The following is a 17816-nucleotide window of genomic DNA, read 5'->3' as shown; positions in this document are numbered from 1 at the left end:
TTAGCATTATGCACTAATGCTAACACTTTTTAACAATGTGAGTAGCTAATGCTAACACTATTTCCCTTAATTTCATAACAATATAAACCAGTACATCCTCTTAGTTTTCCTAACTGTTTCCTCTGATGCTCGTTGCTATTCTTTCCTCAATGCAAATTCATGCTAAGCTCCTTCATATCCATCCCTGTTTCTAAACCTGTAATAATTGCTTTAATGTGTCTTTGGCCTAATTATGAGTCTGTCCACATGTTTTTAGTTCCCCACTTGCCCCAGTATCCTACTGGCCAATGTACAATCCATGGAGAACAAGCTCGATGACCTAAGAGCAAGGGTCACCTTCCAACGTGACATGAGGGACTGCAACATTCTGTGCTTCACGGAGACATGGCTGACCCCCACCGTGCCGGACCAGGCCGTAACTCCGTCGGATTCATTCTTTGTGCTCCGCGCGGACAGAACGGCAGAGTCGAACAAAACCAAAGGTGGAGGAGTGTGTTTCATGGTAAACAGAAAGTGGTGTGATGCCAGGAGCATTTCTACTCTCTCCAGCGGCTGCTCGCCATATCTGGAGTTCCTGAGCATTAAGTGCCGCCCTTTCTATCTGCCCCGTGAGTTCACCTCAGTCATCGCCACGGTGGTCTACATCCCACACCAAGCGGACACAGGTATGGCTTTGTCCGAATTACATGATGTGCTAAGCTCGCTTCAAAACAAGGACCCGAGCGCAGCCCTCATTGTAGCAGGAGACTTTAACAAAGCGAACCTCAGACAAGTCATGCCAAACTTTTACCAGCATGTCTCGTGTCCAACGAGAGGGGATCGGATTTTGGATCACTGCTACACGCCATACAAGCAGGGCTACAAAGCTGTCTCACACCCGGGTTTTGGGAAGTCTGACCACAACGCCATCTTCCTCATTCCCCAGTATAAACAAAGCATACGGAGGGAAGACATGACCACGAGGGAGGTGAAACGGTGGACTGCCCAATCAGAAGCTACGCTACAGGACGCACTCAACGACGTCGACTGGGACATGTTCAGAGCATGCGCAGTCGACATCAACGAGTTTACGGAAGTAGCAGTAGGCTTCGTCAATATGCTAGCGGAGGAGATTATCCCCACTGTGAGAGTCACCACATTCCCAAACCAGAAACTGTGGATGGACAGATCGATCCGCACTGCAGAAAACGCCAGGACCGCCTCCTACAACGCGGGTCTCGCCACTGGCGATATGAGCGCCTACAAAGCGGCCTCATACGGCGTGCGGCGCGCGGTGAGAGATGCCAAACGCCGGTACCGGGAACGTGTGGAGTCCCGCTTCCACCAGGGAGTATGTGGCACGGACTATGCACCATTACGGACTACAAAGCCAGGGACACTGCGCCGATCAACGCTGACTCTGCATTCACCAACGAGCTGAATCGGTTCTACGCCCGTTTCGAGGTTAGCCAGGCGGCTAATGCTATCTACCGCCTGACTACCGAGGACAGTGACGTCATCAGCGAGAGACCGGTGACCAGCATCGCGGAGCATGACGTCCGAGCGGCACTGAGGAGAGTGAACACAAGGAAAGCGGCGGGGCCAGACGGCATCACCAGCCGTCTGCTGCGCTGCTGTGCTGACCAGCTAGCAGGTGTGTTCACTTACATCTTCAACGTGTCCCTGGTGAAGTCTGTGGTCCCCACATGCTTCAAAAGATCCACCATCATCCCTGTGCCCAAGAACAGCAAACCCTCATCCCTGAACGATTACCGGCCAGTTGCACTGACCTCGGTAGTAATGAAGGTGTTTGAGAGGCTGCTGAAGAACATCATCTCCTCCTCCATCCCAGACACCATAGATCCGCTGCAGTTTGCCTACAGATCCAACAGATCCACAGAGGATGCCATCGCCCACGTCCTACACACCACACTCAGCCACGTGGACAAGAAACAGGGTAACTATGTGCGAATGCTGTTTGTTGATTACAGTTCAGCGTTTAACACAATAGTGCCCTGCAGACTGTTCACAAAGCTCAGGGATCTGGGACTTAACAGCCATCTGTGTGCATGGGTGTTGGACTTCCTCACTGGCAGAACTCAGGTGGTGAGGGTGGGCAGGTGCTTCTCCAACAGCATCACCATCAACACAGGAGCACCTCAGGGATGTGTCCTCTCGCCACTGCTCTACTCCCTCTACACTTCAGACTGTGTGGCCACCCATGGCTCCAACACCATTGTGAAGTTTGCTGACGACACAGTGGTGTTGGGTGCCATCTCCAACAACGATGAGGCGGCCTACATGGATGAAGTGAAGAATCTGGCATCGTGGTGCCAGGACAACCACCTCCAGCTGAACATCAGCAAGACAAAGGAGCTGGTGGTGGACTTCAGAAGGGGTCAGCACAGAGACTACAAGCCCATTATCATCAATGGAGCTCCAGTGGAGAGGGTGCAGTCCTTCAAGTATCTTGGTGTCCACATCTCCTCAGACCTGACATGGGCTGCCCACATTCAGGTCCAGACCAAAAAGGCTAGGCAGCGCCTGTATCACCTACGACAACTGAGGAAGTTCAGGGTCTCTCCAAAGATCCTCAGGATTTTCTATACAGGCGCTGTGGAGAGCATCCTCACAGAGAACATGACATCGTGGTTCGGGAACAGCTGTGTGAAGGACCAAAAAGCTCTCCAGAGAGTGATCCGTACAGCAGAACGCTGCTGCAGGATTGCTCTCCCCCCGCTTCAGGACACCTACACCAGGAGATGCCGGACTAGAACATCTGTGCCGAGTATAACCTGGAAGTCCCGAGGTCAAAATGGGAGATGCCCCCAAGGGTGGTGGAGAATGACCGAGCTAAGATCCTGTGGGACTTCCAGATACAGACGGACAAAATGGTGGTGGCTAACCAACCGGACATAGTGGTGGTAGACAAACAGAAGAAGACGGCCGTAGTGATCGATGTAGTGGTTCCGAATGACAGCAATATCAGGAAGAAGGAACACGAGAAGATGGAGAAATACCAAGGGCTCAGAGAAGAGCTCGAGAGGATGTGGAGGGTGAAGGTAACGGTGGTCCCCGTGGTAATCGGAGCACTAGGTGCGGTGACTCCCAAGCTAGGCGAGTGGCTCCAGCAGATCCCGGGAATAACATCGGAGATCTCTGTCCAGAAGAGCGCAGTCCTGGGAACAGCTAAGATACTGCGCAGGACCCTCAAGCTCCCAGGCCTCTGGTAGAGGACCCGAGCTTGAAGGATAAACCGCCCGCAGGGGCGTGCTGGGTGTTTATATATATATATATATATATATATATATATATATATATATATATAATGTTCTTCCTCTACACCCCCCCCCCCCCCCCCAATTTTTGCACATGTCGAGGAGCGTGTCAGGCTACATTTCACTGTGTGTTATACTTGTATAACTATGCATGTGACAAATAAAGAGCCTTGAACCTTGAACTATCCCCAGAACACCAGAGTATTCATCTCCTGGCCTCTTTACATTTTCTCCAATCATCCCTGTTTCTAGAGTCTCGCCCCATCTGCAGGCAGTCCAAGAGAAACTGCCTCTGCCATTTTCTTCTTCTTAATCTTTGATTTTTCTCTTCACTTTCTCCATTGGGTCTTCTTAGACGCACTTTCCAGAAAGCAGCAACATTTTTTGTGCCCCATTTTTCAAATTGTGCATCTTACTTCAGCTTAATATGTTTCCTGTTTTGTTTTTACACAGGTCATGTAAAAGAAATCCTACCAGAGACTCGACAAAGCTGAACTGAAAGACAGCACGGGCAATAAATCAGAGCAGCACAGAACTTAAGCACACATATATAAGGTGATTTAACAAATCATGTCTGTTGTAAATGAGTAAGCCATTTATCGACCTGACTCAGGTTTTAAAATCATCATCAGAAAAGACTGAATCCTGACCTGAGAATCCCAAGTGTACACTTTGGACTCTCCACTGCAGAAAACAGAAGCTTCAGTCCTGAATCCTGCAGGTTGTTGTTACCCAGATCCAGCTCTGTCAGACGGGAGGACTGGGAGCTCAGGACTGAGGACAGAGCTTCACAGCTTCTGTCTGACAGGTTACAGCCACTCAGTCTGAAGAAAGGATGACAAGAAGACATGAAACACTTGTGTTAAAGTATATTCATGGTGCCATGAGGAGCTACTATATTTACAATACTTCAACACTGTTTCAGGACATGCTGGAATCCTTATTGCCTCATGTTACAAAAGACAAATGTGGCAGTTTACTGTGACTTGCATGGATTCATTAAAAAAACAAAACATACGACATTCTCGCCTGAAAATATGTTAAAAGTTTATTTTGTGACCCAGAAAGAGTAATAAGAGCAATATTAAAACTAAGTAGCTGCAGCCATTGTTGGAAACTGGAATTGGCTGGGCCACGCTATGAATTCTGGGATATGGTTTTTCTATTTTGTTTTCCTGGTGGAAAATCAGGAGAATTCCAGGAGAATGGTGGCTCCGGGAGATTTTCGGGAGGGGCACTGAAATTCAGGATTCTCCCGGAAAAATCGGGAGGGTTGGCATGTATGTTTCCAGGACATGCTGGAATCCTTATTGCCTCATGTTACAAAAGTCAAATGTGGCAGTTTACTGTGACTTGCATGGATTCATTAAAAAAACAAAACATACACACAATGTTAATTTTTTCCAAATGAAATTGATTAAATGATGTTAATTGATGAAAAAAAAATCGATATTGCTTGATCTGACCTCAGCGTTTCCAGTTTGCAGTATTGACTCTTCATCCCAGCAGACAGAAGCTTCAGTCCTGAATCCTGCAGGTTGTTGTTACCCAGGTCCAGCTCTGTCAGACGGGAGGTCCGGGAGCTCAGGACTGAGGACAGAGCTTCACAGCTTCTGTCTGACAGGTTACAACCACTCAGTCTGACATCAAGCGGGAAGGGAGACAAGATCAACCAAACAAATCAGAGCTTTATTGCTGTTTTTGTTGTTTTTAAGCAGAAATCAGTGAGGTGCTGGTAGATTCTGTTCTTTTGGTTTATTACCCAACAACACACACATACACTAATATTTGTGACTTTTGTAATAGTAGCATTTACAATGCAAAGCAACAGCGATCACAGATTGAAGGGGCCTGAATAAAACTACAATGCAGTGATTTTTAAGATGACCTGTTCTTCCAATTTCCAACAACAGATTTCTCCAACCTTACAGTTAAAAATAATTCTTTATCTCATACTGAATCTTGGTTCACCTCCCCCCAGTTTATTAAAATGAAGAGGTACTGAAGTTGCTGTAAGTGATGTGTGATGCCACTGATTTCCTTCCTGATCCAATACAAAGTAAAATTCAGGCTGGTATCTGCGATACTGATGAAAACTATTCCTTCAGAATCAATACAAGACATAAGAAAATATGATGTTTTGTATAACATAAAAAGCCTGAATTTTAAAATATTCAGTTAATAATCAAAAACAGATGTGACTGAAAATAATAAAACTGAGAAACATTTCATGGCCATTGCTACGGGCCATTCGATCCTTTTACAACCATTGCAAGAGCTTGGTTGGCATAGCCGGCAATACGTTGGATAGTAATAAGTCCAGTGGGTGATGGGCTCCACCAGGGCTGCCCTTTGTCACTGATTCTGTTCATAAATTTTATGTTTAAAGGCTGTATCAAAAGTTCATTCAAGTTACAATATTGTGGTCAAAAGTTCTCCTTTTTTCTTTTATACTATACAACTACGCTGGCTCATGGTTTTAGGACATGGATCTGTCATGGAAGAAATCTATGACCACTTTTAATCAACATTTTAAAAATAAACATGATCACAGATTTACTCACAGAGCCTTGTTGGAGGCTTTGACCACTGGCAGCAGCCTCAGAAGAGCCTCCTCTGAAGCAGAGTATTTCTTCAGGTCAAACACATCCAGATCTTCTTCTGATGACAGTAAGATGAAGACCAGAGCTGACCACTGAGCAGGAGACAGTTCATCTGTGGAGAGACTTCCTGATCTCAGGGACTGTTGGATCTCCTCCACTAGAGAACGATCATTCAGTTCATTCAGACAGTGGATCAGATTGATGCTTTTCTCTGCAGACAGATTCTCACTGAGCTTCTTCTTGATATACTGGACTGTTTTCCTATTGGTCTGTGAGCTACTTCCTGTCTGTGTCAGCAGACCTCGTAGGAGACTCTGATTGGTCTGCAGTGAAAGACCCAGGAGGAAGCGGAGGAACAAGTCCAGGTGTCCATTTGGACTCTGTAAGGCCTTGTTCACAGCACTCTGGTGGAGAGATTGAAGTTTTAGTTTGTTAAATAATTTAGATTTCTTGGATGTTGTTTGTTGTTGTTCCAGCAGATTGAGTCCAGAGTTGATGAAGGTCAGATGGACATGAAGAGCAGCCAGAAACTCCTGAACACTCAGATGGATGAAGCAGAACACCTTGTCCTGGTACAGTCCTCTCTCCTCTTTAAAGATCTGTGTGAACACTCCTGAGTACACTGAGGCTGCTCTGATATGGATGCCACACACTGTCAGGTCTGATTCATAGAAGATCAGGTTTCCTTTCTGCAGCTGATCAAAAGCCAGTTTTCCCAGAGACTTCATCATCTTCCTGCTCTCTGGACTCCAGTGTGGATCTGTCTCAGCTCCTCCATCATACTTGACCTTCTTCACTTTGGCCTGAACCACCAGGAAGTGGATGTACATCTCAGTCAGGGTGTTGGGCAGCTGTCCTCCCTCTCTGGTTTCCAGCACATCCTCCAGAACTGTAGCAGTGATCCAGCAGAAGACTGGGATGTGACACATGATGTGGAGGCTTCGTGATGTCTTGATGTGGGAGATGATCCTGCTGGCCTGCTCCTCATCTCTGAATCTCTTCCTGAAGTACTCCTCCTTCTGTGGGTCAGTGAACCCTCTGACCTCTGTCACCATGCCGACACAGTCAGGAGGGATCTGATTGGCTGCTGCAGGTCGTGTGGTTATCCAGAGGCGAGCCGAGGGAAGCAGTTTCCCCCTGATGAGGTTTATCAGCAGCACATCCACTGAGGTGGACTTTCTAGGGTCAGTTAGGATTGTAGTTTTGTGGAAGTCCAGAGGAAGTCGACACTCATCCAGACCATCAAAGATGAACACAACCTGGAAGTCTTCAAAGCTGCAGATTCCTGCTTCTTTGGTTTCAGTAAAGAAGTGATGAACAAGTCCCACCAAGCTGAACTCTTCCTCTTTCAGCACATTCAGCTCTCTGAAAGTGAATGGAAATATGAACTGGATGTGCTGGTTGGCTTTGTCTTCAGCCCAGTCCAGGCTGTATTTCTGTGTTAAGACTGTTTTCCCAATGCCAGCCACTCCCTTTGTCAGCACTGTTCTGATTGGTTCATCTCTTCCAGGTGAGGCTTTAAAGATGTCTTCTTGTCTGATGGTTGTTTCTGGTCTGTCTGGTTTCCTGGATGCTGTTTCAATCTGTCTGACCTCATGTTCATCATTGACCTCTGCAGTCCCTCCCTCTGTGATGTAGAGCTCTGTGTAGATCTGATTCAGGAGGGTTGGGCTTCCTGCTTTAGCGATGCCCTCAAACACACACTGGAACTTCTTCTTCAGGGTGGATTTAAGGTTACGATGACAAACAGCAGCTTGAAGTTCTGAATGAGAAGAAAAATAAACACTCAATTTCCAAAAAGAACTAATCTTTAAAACATGTTGCTCCATCTTCCATCTCTGGGAAATGTTCATTTATCCAGCAGCTTAAATCTTTAGATAAATCCTCTTACGTCTCTGCAGACGGTCAGCCAGCTCCTCCTGCTTCATTCTCCTCAGGAAGTCCACTGTGATCTTCACAAATGCCTCTCTGCTGCTGCTCCTCTGACTCTCTAAGCATTCTGGGTAACCTGGACTCAGAACCTTCTGGATCTTCTTCAGCTCGTTCTTCACAAAAGTGATGATGTTGTCCTCCAGCAGCTGGAACAGAATATTTATGAATGAGCCAATCAGACTGAAATCATGGAGCCAAACATCAGATCCATGTTGGACACAGTGACGATCCACTGGTCTACAAAGAGCAGCATGGAGATGACTGTGAACAGAACAGATGTAACAGTAGTTGTTGTACATGTACAGACCATAAATATGGAGTCCAGCTGTGTTTGATGCTGCTGGGCAGACTGACCACTGGGAACCTCTGAGCTCTGCTGGTCCACTCTGTGGAGGAACCATGAAGGATTAGATCAACACAGGATAAAGATCCAGGAGTTTCTGCTCAAATAACTTCATCTGAATCAACTTTGTCAAGTTTTAGACTCTCAGATTCTGAAGATTTCTATGAACTTTCTTTCATCAGTGATGGAAGTGATGATGTTGCAGAAGCTCAGAGGAAACTTTGAGACTTCATCAAACTGATAAATTCCCTCACTGGAAGGTAAAACTGTGATGAACCATCAACTAATGCTCTCAGGAGGCCAAAGGTCCCTGAATGTAACTGTGCAGTAGATTCATCGAGTGTTTGAAACCTGACCACTTCCATATGTTTTCATTCTAACACAAGAAGTCCTTTTCTCATTGCTTTGATTTGAGTTTTCATTTGAGTTTTCTGAGTCTCGTATTTGGAGTCGAGTCTAATCAATGATCTGACAGAAGAACATTAAAAAGGATTTACCAGTGCTGTCAAAATTAACATGTAGGGTTAGGGGTTCATCTGTTATCATGATTAACATGATAAAAACCTTTAACACGACACATCTGGAGAGCAGAACGACTCAAAATCCCTGAAATGTTTCTATCAACGCACTTCAACACATGTGCAGATGTGCAGCACATCTGTTAGTGACGGCAGCTGAACCAATCAGCTCAATATGGAAGATGACAAACACACACTGACCTCTCGATGGAAAGTTTGAGCATTAAAAAAATAACAAGACGGACCAGCCGACCAACATGAAGGATTCTGCACATCGTGACAGAAGGAATTTTCTTTTCACCGAAGCACTTCCAGCTTAAAATATCACAACGATGCAAAGCACTGATGACACAACTGCCAAGTGGACAAACTGCAGACCTGTTAGTGTTGTTAATAACATAGTTTTGGTTCCTCATGTCAAAGACTTGAAGAAGAGTGACAGAGAGTGTTAGACTGCTGCAGGATCAGTGCCACCTCCACAGACCTGTGAAGAAAATGATTGTTTGACAGATGGGCTCAGATTCAGGATCAGCTGAGGAGTTTGTGGCTGACAGAATCCTGCAGGTACAGAGCAGAGCCCATCATTAGCATGCAGGACTGTCCCTGTGGGGGTCGGCTCATTCAGGAGGTTAATCAATGTTTACATGTTCAATAAACATGTTAAGTGTGTAAATTTGCCCTTTTCTCTCGAGTCTGTTTGCTCATGAAATGAACTTTGATTCGTTTACATTAAAAATGATGTTTAATGGTGATTAATCCAAATGAATCCACAGTAACCCTGTGATGAGTCTGATTAAACATTTTCATTAACAGCAGTAACATAGATTATATATTATTATATATTAGTGCACACTTAGCTTTTAGTATATATGTTTGTTACAAAGTTGTATTTACAGCAGAGAAGCTGAGTTAAAGACTGAAAACTATTCAAAGTCTCTTTGAATTGAAGCGTTTAACATTCTTTGTGTTTATTCTGCATTGACTTCATTATATGGTGTAAACGTCTGTTACAGGCTTAAATATAAAGTTGCAAAAATGTAACTGCAGCTATTGATCAAGTAATTGTGATTAATCAGGATTAATGACAGAAGATTGTGTCATTAATTAGTCATGTTTTAATCTACTGACAGCACTAGTGTTCACTCTGGTGCCTCCAACTGTTTTACGCCCTTTCAACACCTTCGTGGTCAAAAGTGTACACGCACAAAATCTACAATAAAACCCTCACGCAGCAATAGGACAGACACACAATCCATTTATCTCTGTGTCTCAAACACACACACGTGTATTCAAAGCCTCGATTTGTTCATATTTCATCTGTTGTGTTTTTATCTTCAGCGTTTTCAGTGTTGCTGCATTTACACCAAAAATGTTTCCATTGATGAATCAGATTGATTTGAATGTGTTTCATCCATACAAATCCCTCCCTGGTGGTCACATGACTCTATAACATAACAGGAGTCATGTGACAAGAGTTTCATGCTGTAAAATGTCACAATGGTTGAATGTGGTGGAGTAAAAATGTGAGATGTCAGCTACTTTTCTTCAATATGAAATGTTTGCAGGGCCTGACAGGAAGTGGACGGACGCTCTGATCACTTCCTGTTTGCTGAAGTGGGTTTTCAGTTGTTTAGAAACCAAAGGCTTGTTTTAAAAGACAGTTTAAATGGGACTGAGGGAACGACGTGTTTGTAGTTTATATCCAACAACATCAAGCAGTTAAATCAAAGAGTTCATGTTGCTAACTGCTCACCTCATTGCAGCAGACACAGGCTGGACTTTAAAATTAACGAGACCACCTTTAGACCAGTCACTCTGTAAGGACACAGAGCTGGGTGGAGGTCCAGGCTGGTTCCTGTGAATAATGATGCAGCAGTGATGTGAGTGCTGAGCTGTGACATGGAGAAGAGTCATGGACAGTTAGAGATGGTCATCTCACCTCTGAGCTTTGGTCTGACTCTCATGTTCCCCACACAGAGTGCTTTTAGAGGGAGGGACTCCCTCCTCTCTGTCCTCACACTGATCCATGCTGCTCAATTCAGCTCACACACACTTTCTACCTGCAGAGGAAACACAAATCATTCATGTGCACATCAGCTGAAATCCTCCTTTCATCATGTGTGCTGTCCAAATATCAGCTGCTTCTTTCCTGCTTCATCTCAGTGTCAGCTGGATGCAGTCAGACAGCAGTGTGAGGCAGAGGAAGCTGCCATCAGCTGCTCTGCTATCAGTCCTGGACTCTGATCACACACTAAAAGCAGCTTTTTAACTCGTGTCTGTAAGAACTCTTAGTGTTAGCTTAGTGTTAGCTTAGCGTTAGCATGCTGTGTGCTAGCTTAGCGTCAGAGCTCTGCAGGTGTCTCCTGTGTAAATATTAATCACAGTGACAGTAAAGGAGGTAAAGGGATGTGACGTCATCACGTACGCTGCGTCCTCTGTGGGCTCTGAGTGAACTCAAAGTACAAACTACAAGTACACAAACACGAACGTAGCTCAGAGTGGCGGACACACTCGGCCTCGTTGGTCCAGCTGTGAGTCCGTTACCGTGAACTATGGAGCGGCAGATTTGTGCTGAACTAAGCTGCACACAGCTGATGTTAGCCAGGAAACATTACACACTGACTTTAATGGAGAGACCGGAAATACAAACACACACAGTTTGTTGTGTGAAGAAATCAAACACGAGCTGAACAAACAGTAAAGTTCCTAAAGACAAACTGTTAAAGGAGGAAACAAAGCAAACTTACAGTTTCTTCACACACCAACAACAAGCTCCACTCCACACCTGGACACTAAACACGGACACACAGGTGAGCTGCTTCCTGGAAGGAGGCGGGGCTCCACCTGAAACTCAGCACAGGTGGGAGGGGCTCAGCTCTGTGTGTGCTGATGTGTTAACTTTAAAAATATGCCGTCTGACTGCTCAGACTGAGTCAGAGTAAAGTTCACATGCTGACGTGTGGAGACATGAAACCTTGTTGTAGCTGCAGGTGTGAACACACTGATCCCAGATCAGCTCTGCTGTATTTGTAACATGAACATTTCTGCTGCAAAGCTTCAAATGTTCAGCATGTTTCTCTGTTTCCAGTCTATAGATCCAGTCACACTTTCTACCTTCACCTGTGCAGTAAAGACTGAGAGCAGAGCTGAAACCAAGCGTCCAATCAGTGAGCAGCATCAACACCTGAGCTTCATTCAGACTCTGTTATTGAAGATGTTGTTGGTACAAAGTTCATCTGCTGCTCACATGAATCCATGAAAGATTTATTTCACTGAATGTTTCTTCAAAGCTCATTTCAACCTGTTGAAGTCATGAATGAAAGTGCAGACTGAGAGTGGATCACATGATGTTTGAGGTGTGTCATGTGACATGTTCAGTATTGTCACACATGTCTAGATTGTCCCTGATATCATAGCTGCTCAAACACTGATGATTATATTTGAAGAATTATTCCTGATGGCAGCAAAGTTTGAATGGAGCTCTCTGTCTGTGCTGATTGGTCGCCCTCTGGAGGTCAAAGCACAAACTGCATGATGTCACTGTAACCACCACAGAGACAGGAAGTGTTTTTATGACTGAAACACTGAAATGATGCTAACGGCTGTCGTTAGGCTCACTGACAGCAGTGCTGATGTGTTCATGTCAAACACTGGCTCAGGTCAGACTCCTTCATCCTTCTCCAGCGTGAGGCCGCCCTCAGACCCACAGGAGCTCTGACCTTTGACCTCCTGACCCTAACCATTTTAGTCTTGTTGCATCTTTAAATGCAAATCCATCCAAACTGTAGCCGAGCAAAAGAAGCTGGAAGCTGTTCTATGAATGATGTTGTTGAAGGAGCTTGGAAAGAAAAGCGTCTGGACTTCTTTAAGTTGCTTGAAGAGGGACATGGACGTCTTAACGCCCACTCACATCCTGGGACATTTGATCACAGGAAATCACATGATAGCGTGGGGCTAGATCTCACAATGGGTTCACCCAAGACACGAGTAGTTCTTTATGTTTCTCGTGCACGGGAGAGAACTGGACCAATGCCGTTCCTTCGCTTGACCACAGTTGCTCTCGTCCGTTCCCTCGTAACACTGTTCTTTTATTGAGGTTACATGAATATACATAGGTTCATTAACATACACGTGAACAAAGGTACCAGTCTGTATGTTATGTAGGTGTGTGTGTGTGTGTGTGTGTGTGTGTGTGTGTGTGTGTGTGTGTGTGTGTGTGTGTGTGTGTGTGTGTGTGTGTGGAGTCAGAGTGTGACCCCATAAACGACTTCCCTAAACCTGCTGGTCTGGAAGTCCAGCAGTTCATCTAAACAAAAGGCACTTAGACTAAAACAGACATCCTACCACAAAACAATAAGAAGGTAGCACCTCTCCCATGATCCCAGGACGTGGGTGTGAATGCCAGAACACTCTGGAGTCACACAAAGTCTTTAAAGACTACTATCATTACACAATTGGTTCTACACCTCTAAGCATATATGGTTAGATATTCCCCAAAAACAATGACAATGTTTCTCAGGTCTTTGTCTGAATTTCTACGAACATTATTGCTAAGGATTGTCTTATTGCATTGGAGTCACACTGGGTTAAATATGTACACTTGGGTTTTAAGGGGTATTTATTATTTTCTTCTTTTTTGGGGGTTGTATGGAAGCCCCAAACGCAATTTCATTGTTCTTGACAATGACAATAAATAAATAAATACTAAATACTAAAATGATAAAATATAAATCCAACAATGGTTTTCAGGGTTTTTATCGTTAACTTCGTTTCCCTGGGTCTTTTCCCGTGTTGTAGTCGTGTGTCTTATTTTGAAAGAAATGTTTACGCGTTACCATAGTGACCAGAGAGCATTAAGGCTGCAGACAGGTGCATCCAACAACATTTTATTTTCCCTTATTTGATTTATGGACCTAACTGTATGAACTGGACTTTGGCTTTAATGCTGCTCCTCTTCATCATTGCTGTGTTGCATTTCCATCATTCTGCTGCTGGATTCACTGCAGGCTTTAACAAACACTCCTTTGGGTCCAGGCCCAGCCACGTGTTTGTAAGCTGCTGTGCTCCTCACAAATAAAGCCTGAAGCAGCTCAGACTGTTAGAAGCAGCACTGAGCCCTGTTACAGTTATAGTGTTAGAGCAGCGGCTGCAGCCTACAGCATTTAAACTAGCTGACAGTAAACACATCAGTCCAGATGTTACCACATTACTTTGTGATGCTGAGAGTTAAAGGAGACTGGCTGATTAAAATCCCATTCCTTACATCACCGTCCTCTGCTCTGACTGCTTTCATTTAATCACAATCAGAATACTTTTTTGATCCCCAGGGGAAATTATTTAGGTTACAGTGCTGCAGCACAAACAGGAACAAAGACACAACACACTAAGTAAGAAATAGCACAATATACACAATATATACATGCATACATATGAGTCACTTATAAGTAACATGTGAGTGCTGGGGTCTATGACAGCAGGCAGGTCTGTATTTATGTCCAGGCTGACATGAACAGCTAGTAGTTCAGGGTTCAACACTCAGGAAAGTGTGTGACCTTCCACACTGACAGAAGATGCTAAACATGACTTTAAACTGTTGTTTGTTAAAGCCTCACAGATCTGAGAGCAGGGCTCAGTGGGTACATGAGCCTTTATACATGAAGGCTTTCTGTTTCCAGGAGAGGAAACATGTGATCCAGCTGTGTTTGGTCACATGGATCTGCTCTGCATGGATCACCTGACTAAAACATGTTATTATTGTTCTTACAGTCTTAAATCGGTACATCAGGCGGGTCACATGACACCCGGGGGTGACAGCAGCATCTTTCCTCTTTAGAAAGCTGCTCTCTGTCCCAGGAGCTGTTGTCACAGTAACAGCAGGAACAGGAAGTCACATGCTCTCTGCTCTGTGATTGGCTGCTTCTTATCTCAGCTTCCTGCAGAGGGTGGAGGTCTGCTGATAACGAACACCAACAGAAGTGTGACTTTCACTTCCTGTTTATTGCTGTTGTTCTTAAAGCTCTCAGGCGATGCTGCAGCGCCCCCTGCTGACACAAACTCCTCCCTCTGTCTCAGAGGTCACAGGTCAGCCTGCTGCAGAGGGTCTGCCTGTTCATGGACTTCCTGTTACAGAGACGGGTCTCAGTGTCAACACTGGTTTCTGATTGGACGGTGTGGAAACCCTGTCATGGTCGGCTGTGTGGCAGGCAGGCAGGAGTGGTGGACCCAAAATGCAGGATTCTCAGGACACGAGGTTTAGACAGAAAATGCAGCTTTATTGCTGGAGCAGAACATCAAGATAAAATAAAACTCACAAAAGCAAACAAAACTCTAAACAGAGATGCAGGAGGACTGGAAATCCTAAACACGCAGCAAGTGAGGGTGAACAGACGTTAACGATGCGACACCGAGTAGGGGAAGACACAGACACTAAATACAAGAGGTGAACGGAGCAAAGAGGAAACAGCTGGGAGACACGGCTGACGTTGATTACACTGACGAGACAGGGAGAGCACAAAGCTGAACGCACTGACAAAGGACACAGACCTACAAAATAAGACAGGAAGCACACGCCAGACAGAGACAGACTCGTAAACAGGCATAATGAAGTCATGGACAAACAGAGGGACATACGGGCAGAGAAGACCAAGCACAGGCAACCTAAACCAAACATAAGGGCAAGATAACAAAACCTAAACCAGACATAGTCATCATCGTCATCAACATCATCATCAGATAACTAAAGAATCAGAATATAATTGTAATCAAAACAGTATCACCAGAGAATAACCAATCCATAGTGCAAAAATAAACCAAAACATAAGAAACTCAAAATGCTGGGTCGACCCGACCCAGGACCGTGACAAACCCAGCTTCCTCCAGCCGAGTGATGTGTGGATTCATCACTCTCTGTGGATCAGTGTAAGTCTGTGTGTGGGTCAGCTGCAGGACTTGTTTGACCTTTGACCCTGGCAGACAGAGCTGGTTACTGCTGTGTGACTCCTGCCGTCGCTCCACTTTAAATTTTACTTAAAATAAGTCCTGACATGCTGCTCCTGGATGTGCTGAGGACACAGCGGAGGCTCAGAGGGGGCGGGGCTTTTCCCGTGGCGGTAACCAAACTGCATTAGGTCGCTGCACTGCCAGTGTTTAACCACACCTCTTCTGACTGACCTTTGACATGTTGATTTGATCCTTATTTAATGACGTCTTTTATCTAGTGATTTAATTCTGTGTATTTATATGTGATGGTGTTCCTGAGTTCAGCCTCAGCTGATATCCACAGACGCTCCTATTGGCTGGTTTTAAAAACACATTTTTCCATTCGCCTTTAGGTCAGGAGATGCACACGCCTACAGTACAGCCAGGGCTAATCTAAAGAAGGGCATCAAAAAAGCCAAACACCATTACAAAAAGAAGGTAGAAGAACACTTCTCCAACTCCAACCCCCGACGCATGTGGCAAGGACTCCAGACCATTACAGACTACAGGACCACCAAACCCTCCCCCGCATCCTCTGATGTCTCCTTCCTCAACGAGCTCAACAACTTTTATGCTCGTTTTGAGCGAGGGAACCCCACAACCACAACCAAAGCAGACATGACGCCAGACCACCAACCTCTGACTCTCTCCCCCACCGATGTAGGAGCGGTGCTGAGCAGGATCAATGTCCACAAGGCTGCAGGTCCCGATGGCATCCCCGGGTGTGTTCTCAGAGCGTGTTCTGGGGAGCTTGCAGGAGTGCTCACAGACATATTCAACCTGTCCTTGGCCCACGCTGTGGTACCGGCCTGCTTCAAATCCACCTCCATCGTCCCGATACCCAAAAACTCCAACCCATCTTGCCTCAATGACTACCGCCCAGTAGCACTCACCCCCATCATCACTAAGTGCTTAGAGCGACTGGTCCTAGCACACTTCAAATCCTGTCTCCCCCCCACCCTGGACCCCCACCAATTCGCATACCGCTAGAACAGGAGCACAGAGGATGCAGTCTCCATCGCACTGCACTCTGTCCTCTCACACCTGGACAACAACAACACCTACGCCAGAATGCTGTTTATAGACTTCAGTTCAGCATTCAATACAATCCACCCCTCACAACTCATCAGGAAACTGACAGACCTGGGCATCAGTTCCCTCATCTGCAAATGGTTACTGGACTTCCTGACCAACCGCCCCCAACATGTCCGGCTGGATAACCACTGTTCATCTACCATCACAATGAACACCGGTGTACCACAAGGCTGTGTGATGAGCCCTTTCCTCTACTCCCTCTTCACCCACGACTGCAGACCTGCTGATGGTTCCAACACCATCATTAAGTTTGCAGATGACACCACGGTGATTGGCCTCATCAGTGACAACGATGAGGCCGCCTACAGGGAGGAGGTGGATCGTCTGGCTGAGTGGTGCGACACAAACAACCTGCTGCTTAACACCGAGAAGACCAAGGAGCTCATCGTGGACTACAGGAGGAATGCTGACCCACATCCACCCATCCACATTAAGGGGACGGCTGTGGAGCGTGTGAGCAGCTTCAAGTTCCTGGGAGTCCACATCTCCGAGGATCTCACCTGGACGACCAACTGCTCCAAGCTGGTCAAGAAGGCTCACCAGCGCCTCTTCTTCTTGAGGACTCTGAGGAAGAACCACCTGTCCTCAGACATCCTGGTGAACTTCTATCGTTGCACCATCGAGAGCATCCTGACCAACTGTATAACAGTCTGGTACGGGAACTGCTCTGCCTCGGACCGGAAGGCGTTGCAGAGGGTCGTGAAAACTGCCCAGTGCATCGCCGGAGCACCACTTCCTGCCATGAAAGACATCTACAGGAAGCGGTGTCTGAAAAGGGCTGGGAAAATCATCAAAGACCCCAGTCACCCATCACATGGACTCTTCACCCTCCTGCCCTCTGGGAGGCGCCACAGGAGCCTCCGGACTAAGACCACCAGGTACCGGAACAGCTTCTTCCCCACAGCTGTCAGACTCCTGAACTCTGCCTCCTGACATCTGACCAGAGGTGGGACCAAGTCATTGTTTTGCAAGTCTCAAGTAAGTCTCAAGTCTTTATCCTCAAGTCTCAAGTCAAGTCTCAAGTAATGTCAGGCAAGTCAGAGTCGAGTCTCAAGTCACTGGTGTAAAAGTCCGAGTCAAGTCACAAGTC

General features: G+C 45.9%; 2 protein-coding genes across 2 annotated transcripts in view; both read right to left on the bottom strand.

The window, feature by feature from the left end:
• The window catches only part of LOC143416064 (protein NLRC3-like), a 14784-nt gene extending 7095 nt beyond the window's left edge, over nucleotides 1-7689 (bottom strand). Inside the window, exons 1-3 of the mRNA XM_076881435.1 lie at nucleotides 5822-7689; nucleotides 4724-4897; nucleotides 3908-4081 (exon numbers count right to left, since the gene is read on the bottom strand). Coding sequence (XP_076737550.1) covers nucleotides 3908-4081; nucleotides 4724-4897; nucleotides 5822-7689 — 2216 coding nt within the window. The remainder of the gene's footprint in view (nucleotides 1-3907; nucleotides 4082-4723; nucleotides 4898-5821) is intronic.
• The window catches only part of LOC112434174 (uncharacterized), a 100104-nt gene that overhangs the window by 33207 nt on the left and 49081 nt on the right, over nucleotides 1-17816 (bottom strand). The window lies entirely within an intron of this gene.

Source organism: Maylandia zebra, unplaced genomic scaffold (genome assembly GCF_041146795.1).
Source record: "Maylandia zebra isolate NMK-2024a unplaced genomic scaffold, Mzebra_GT3a scaffold11, whole genome shotgun sequence".
Classification (NCBI taxonomy): Eukaryota; Metazoa; Chordata; class Actinopteri; order Cichliformes; family Cichlidae; genus Maylandia; species Maylandia zebra.
This window is presented reverse-complemented; position numbering and strand designations above follow the sequence as displayed.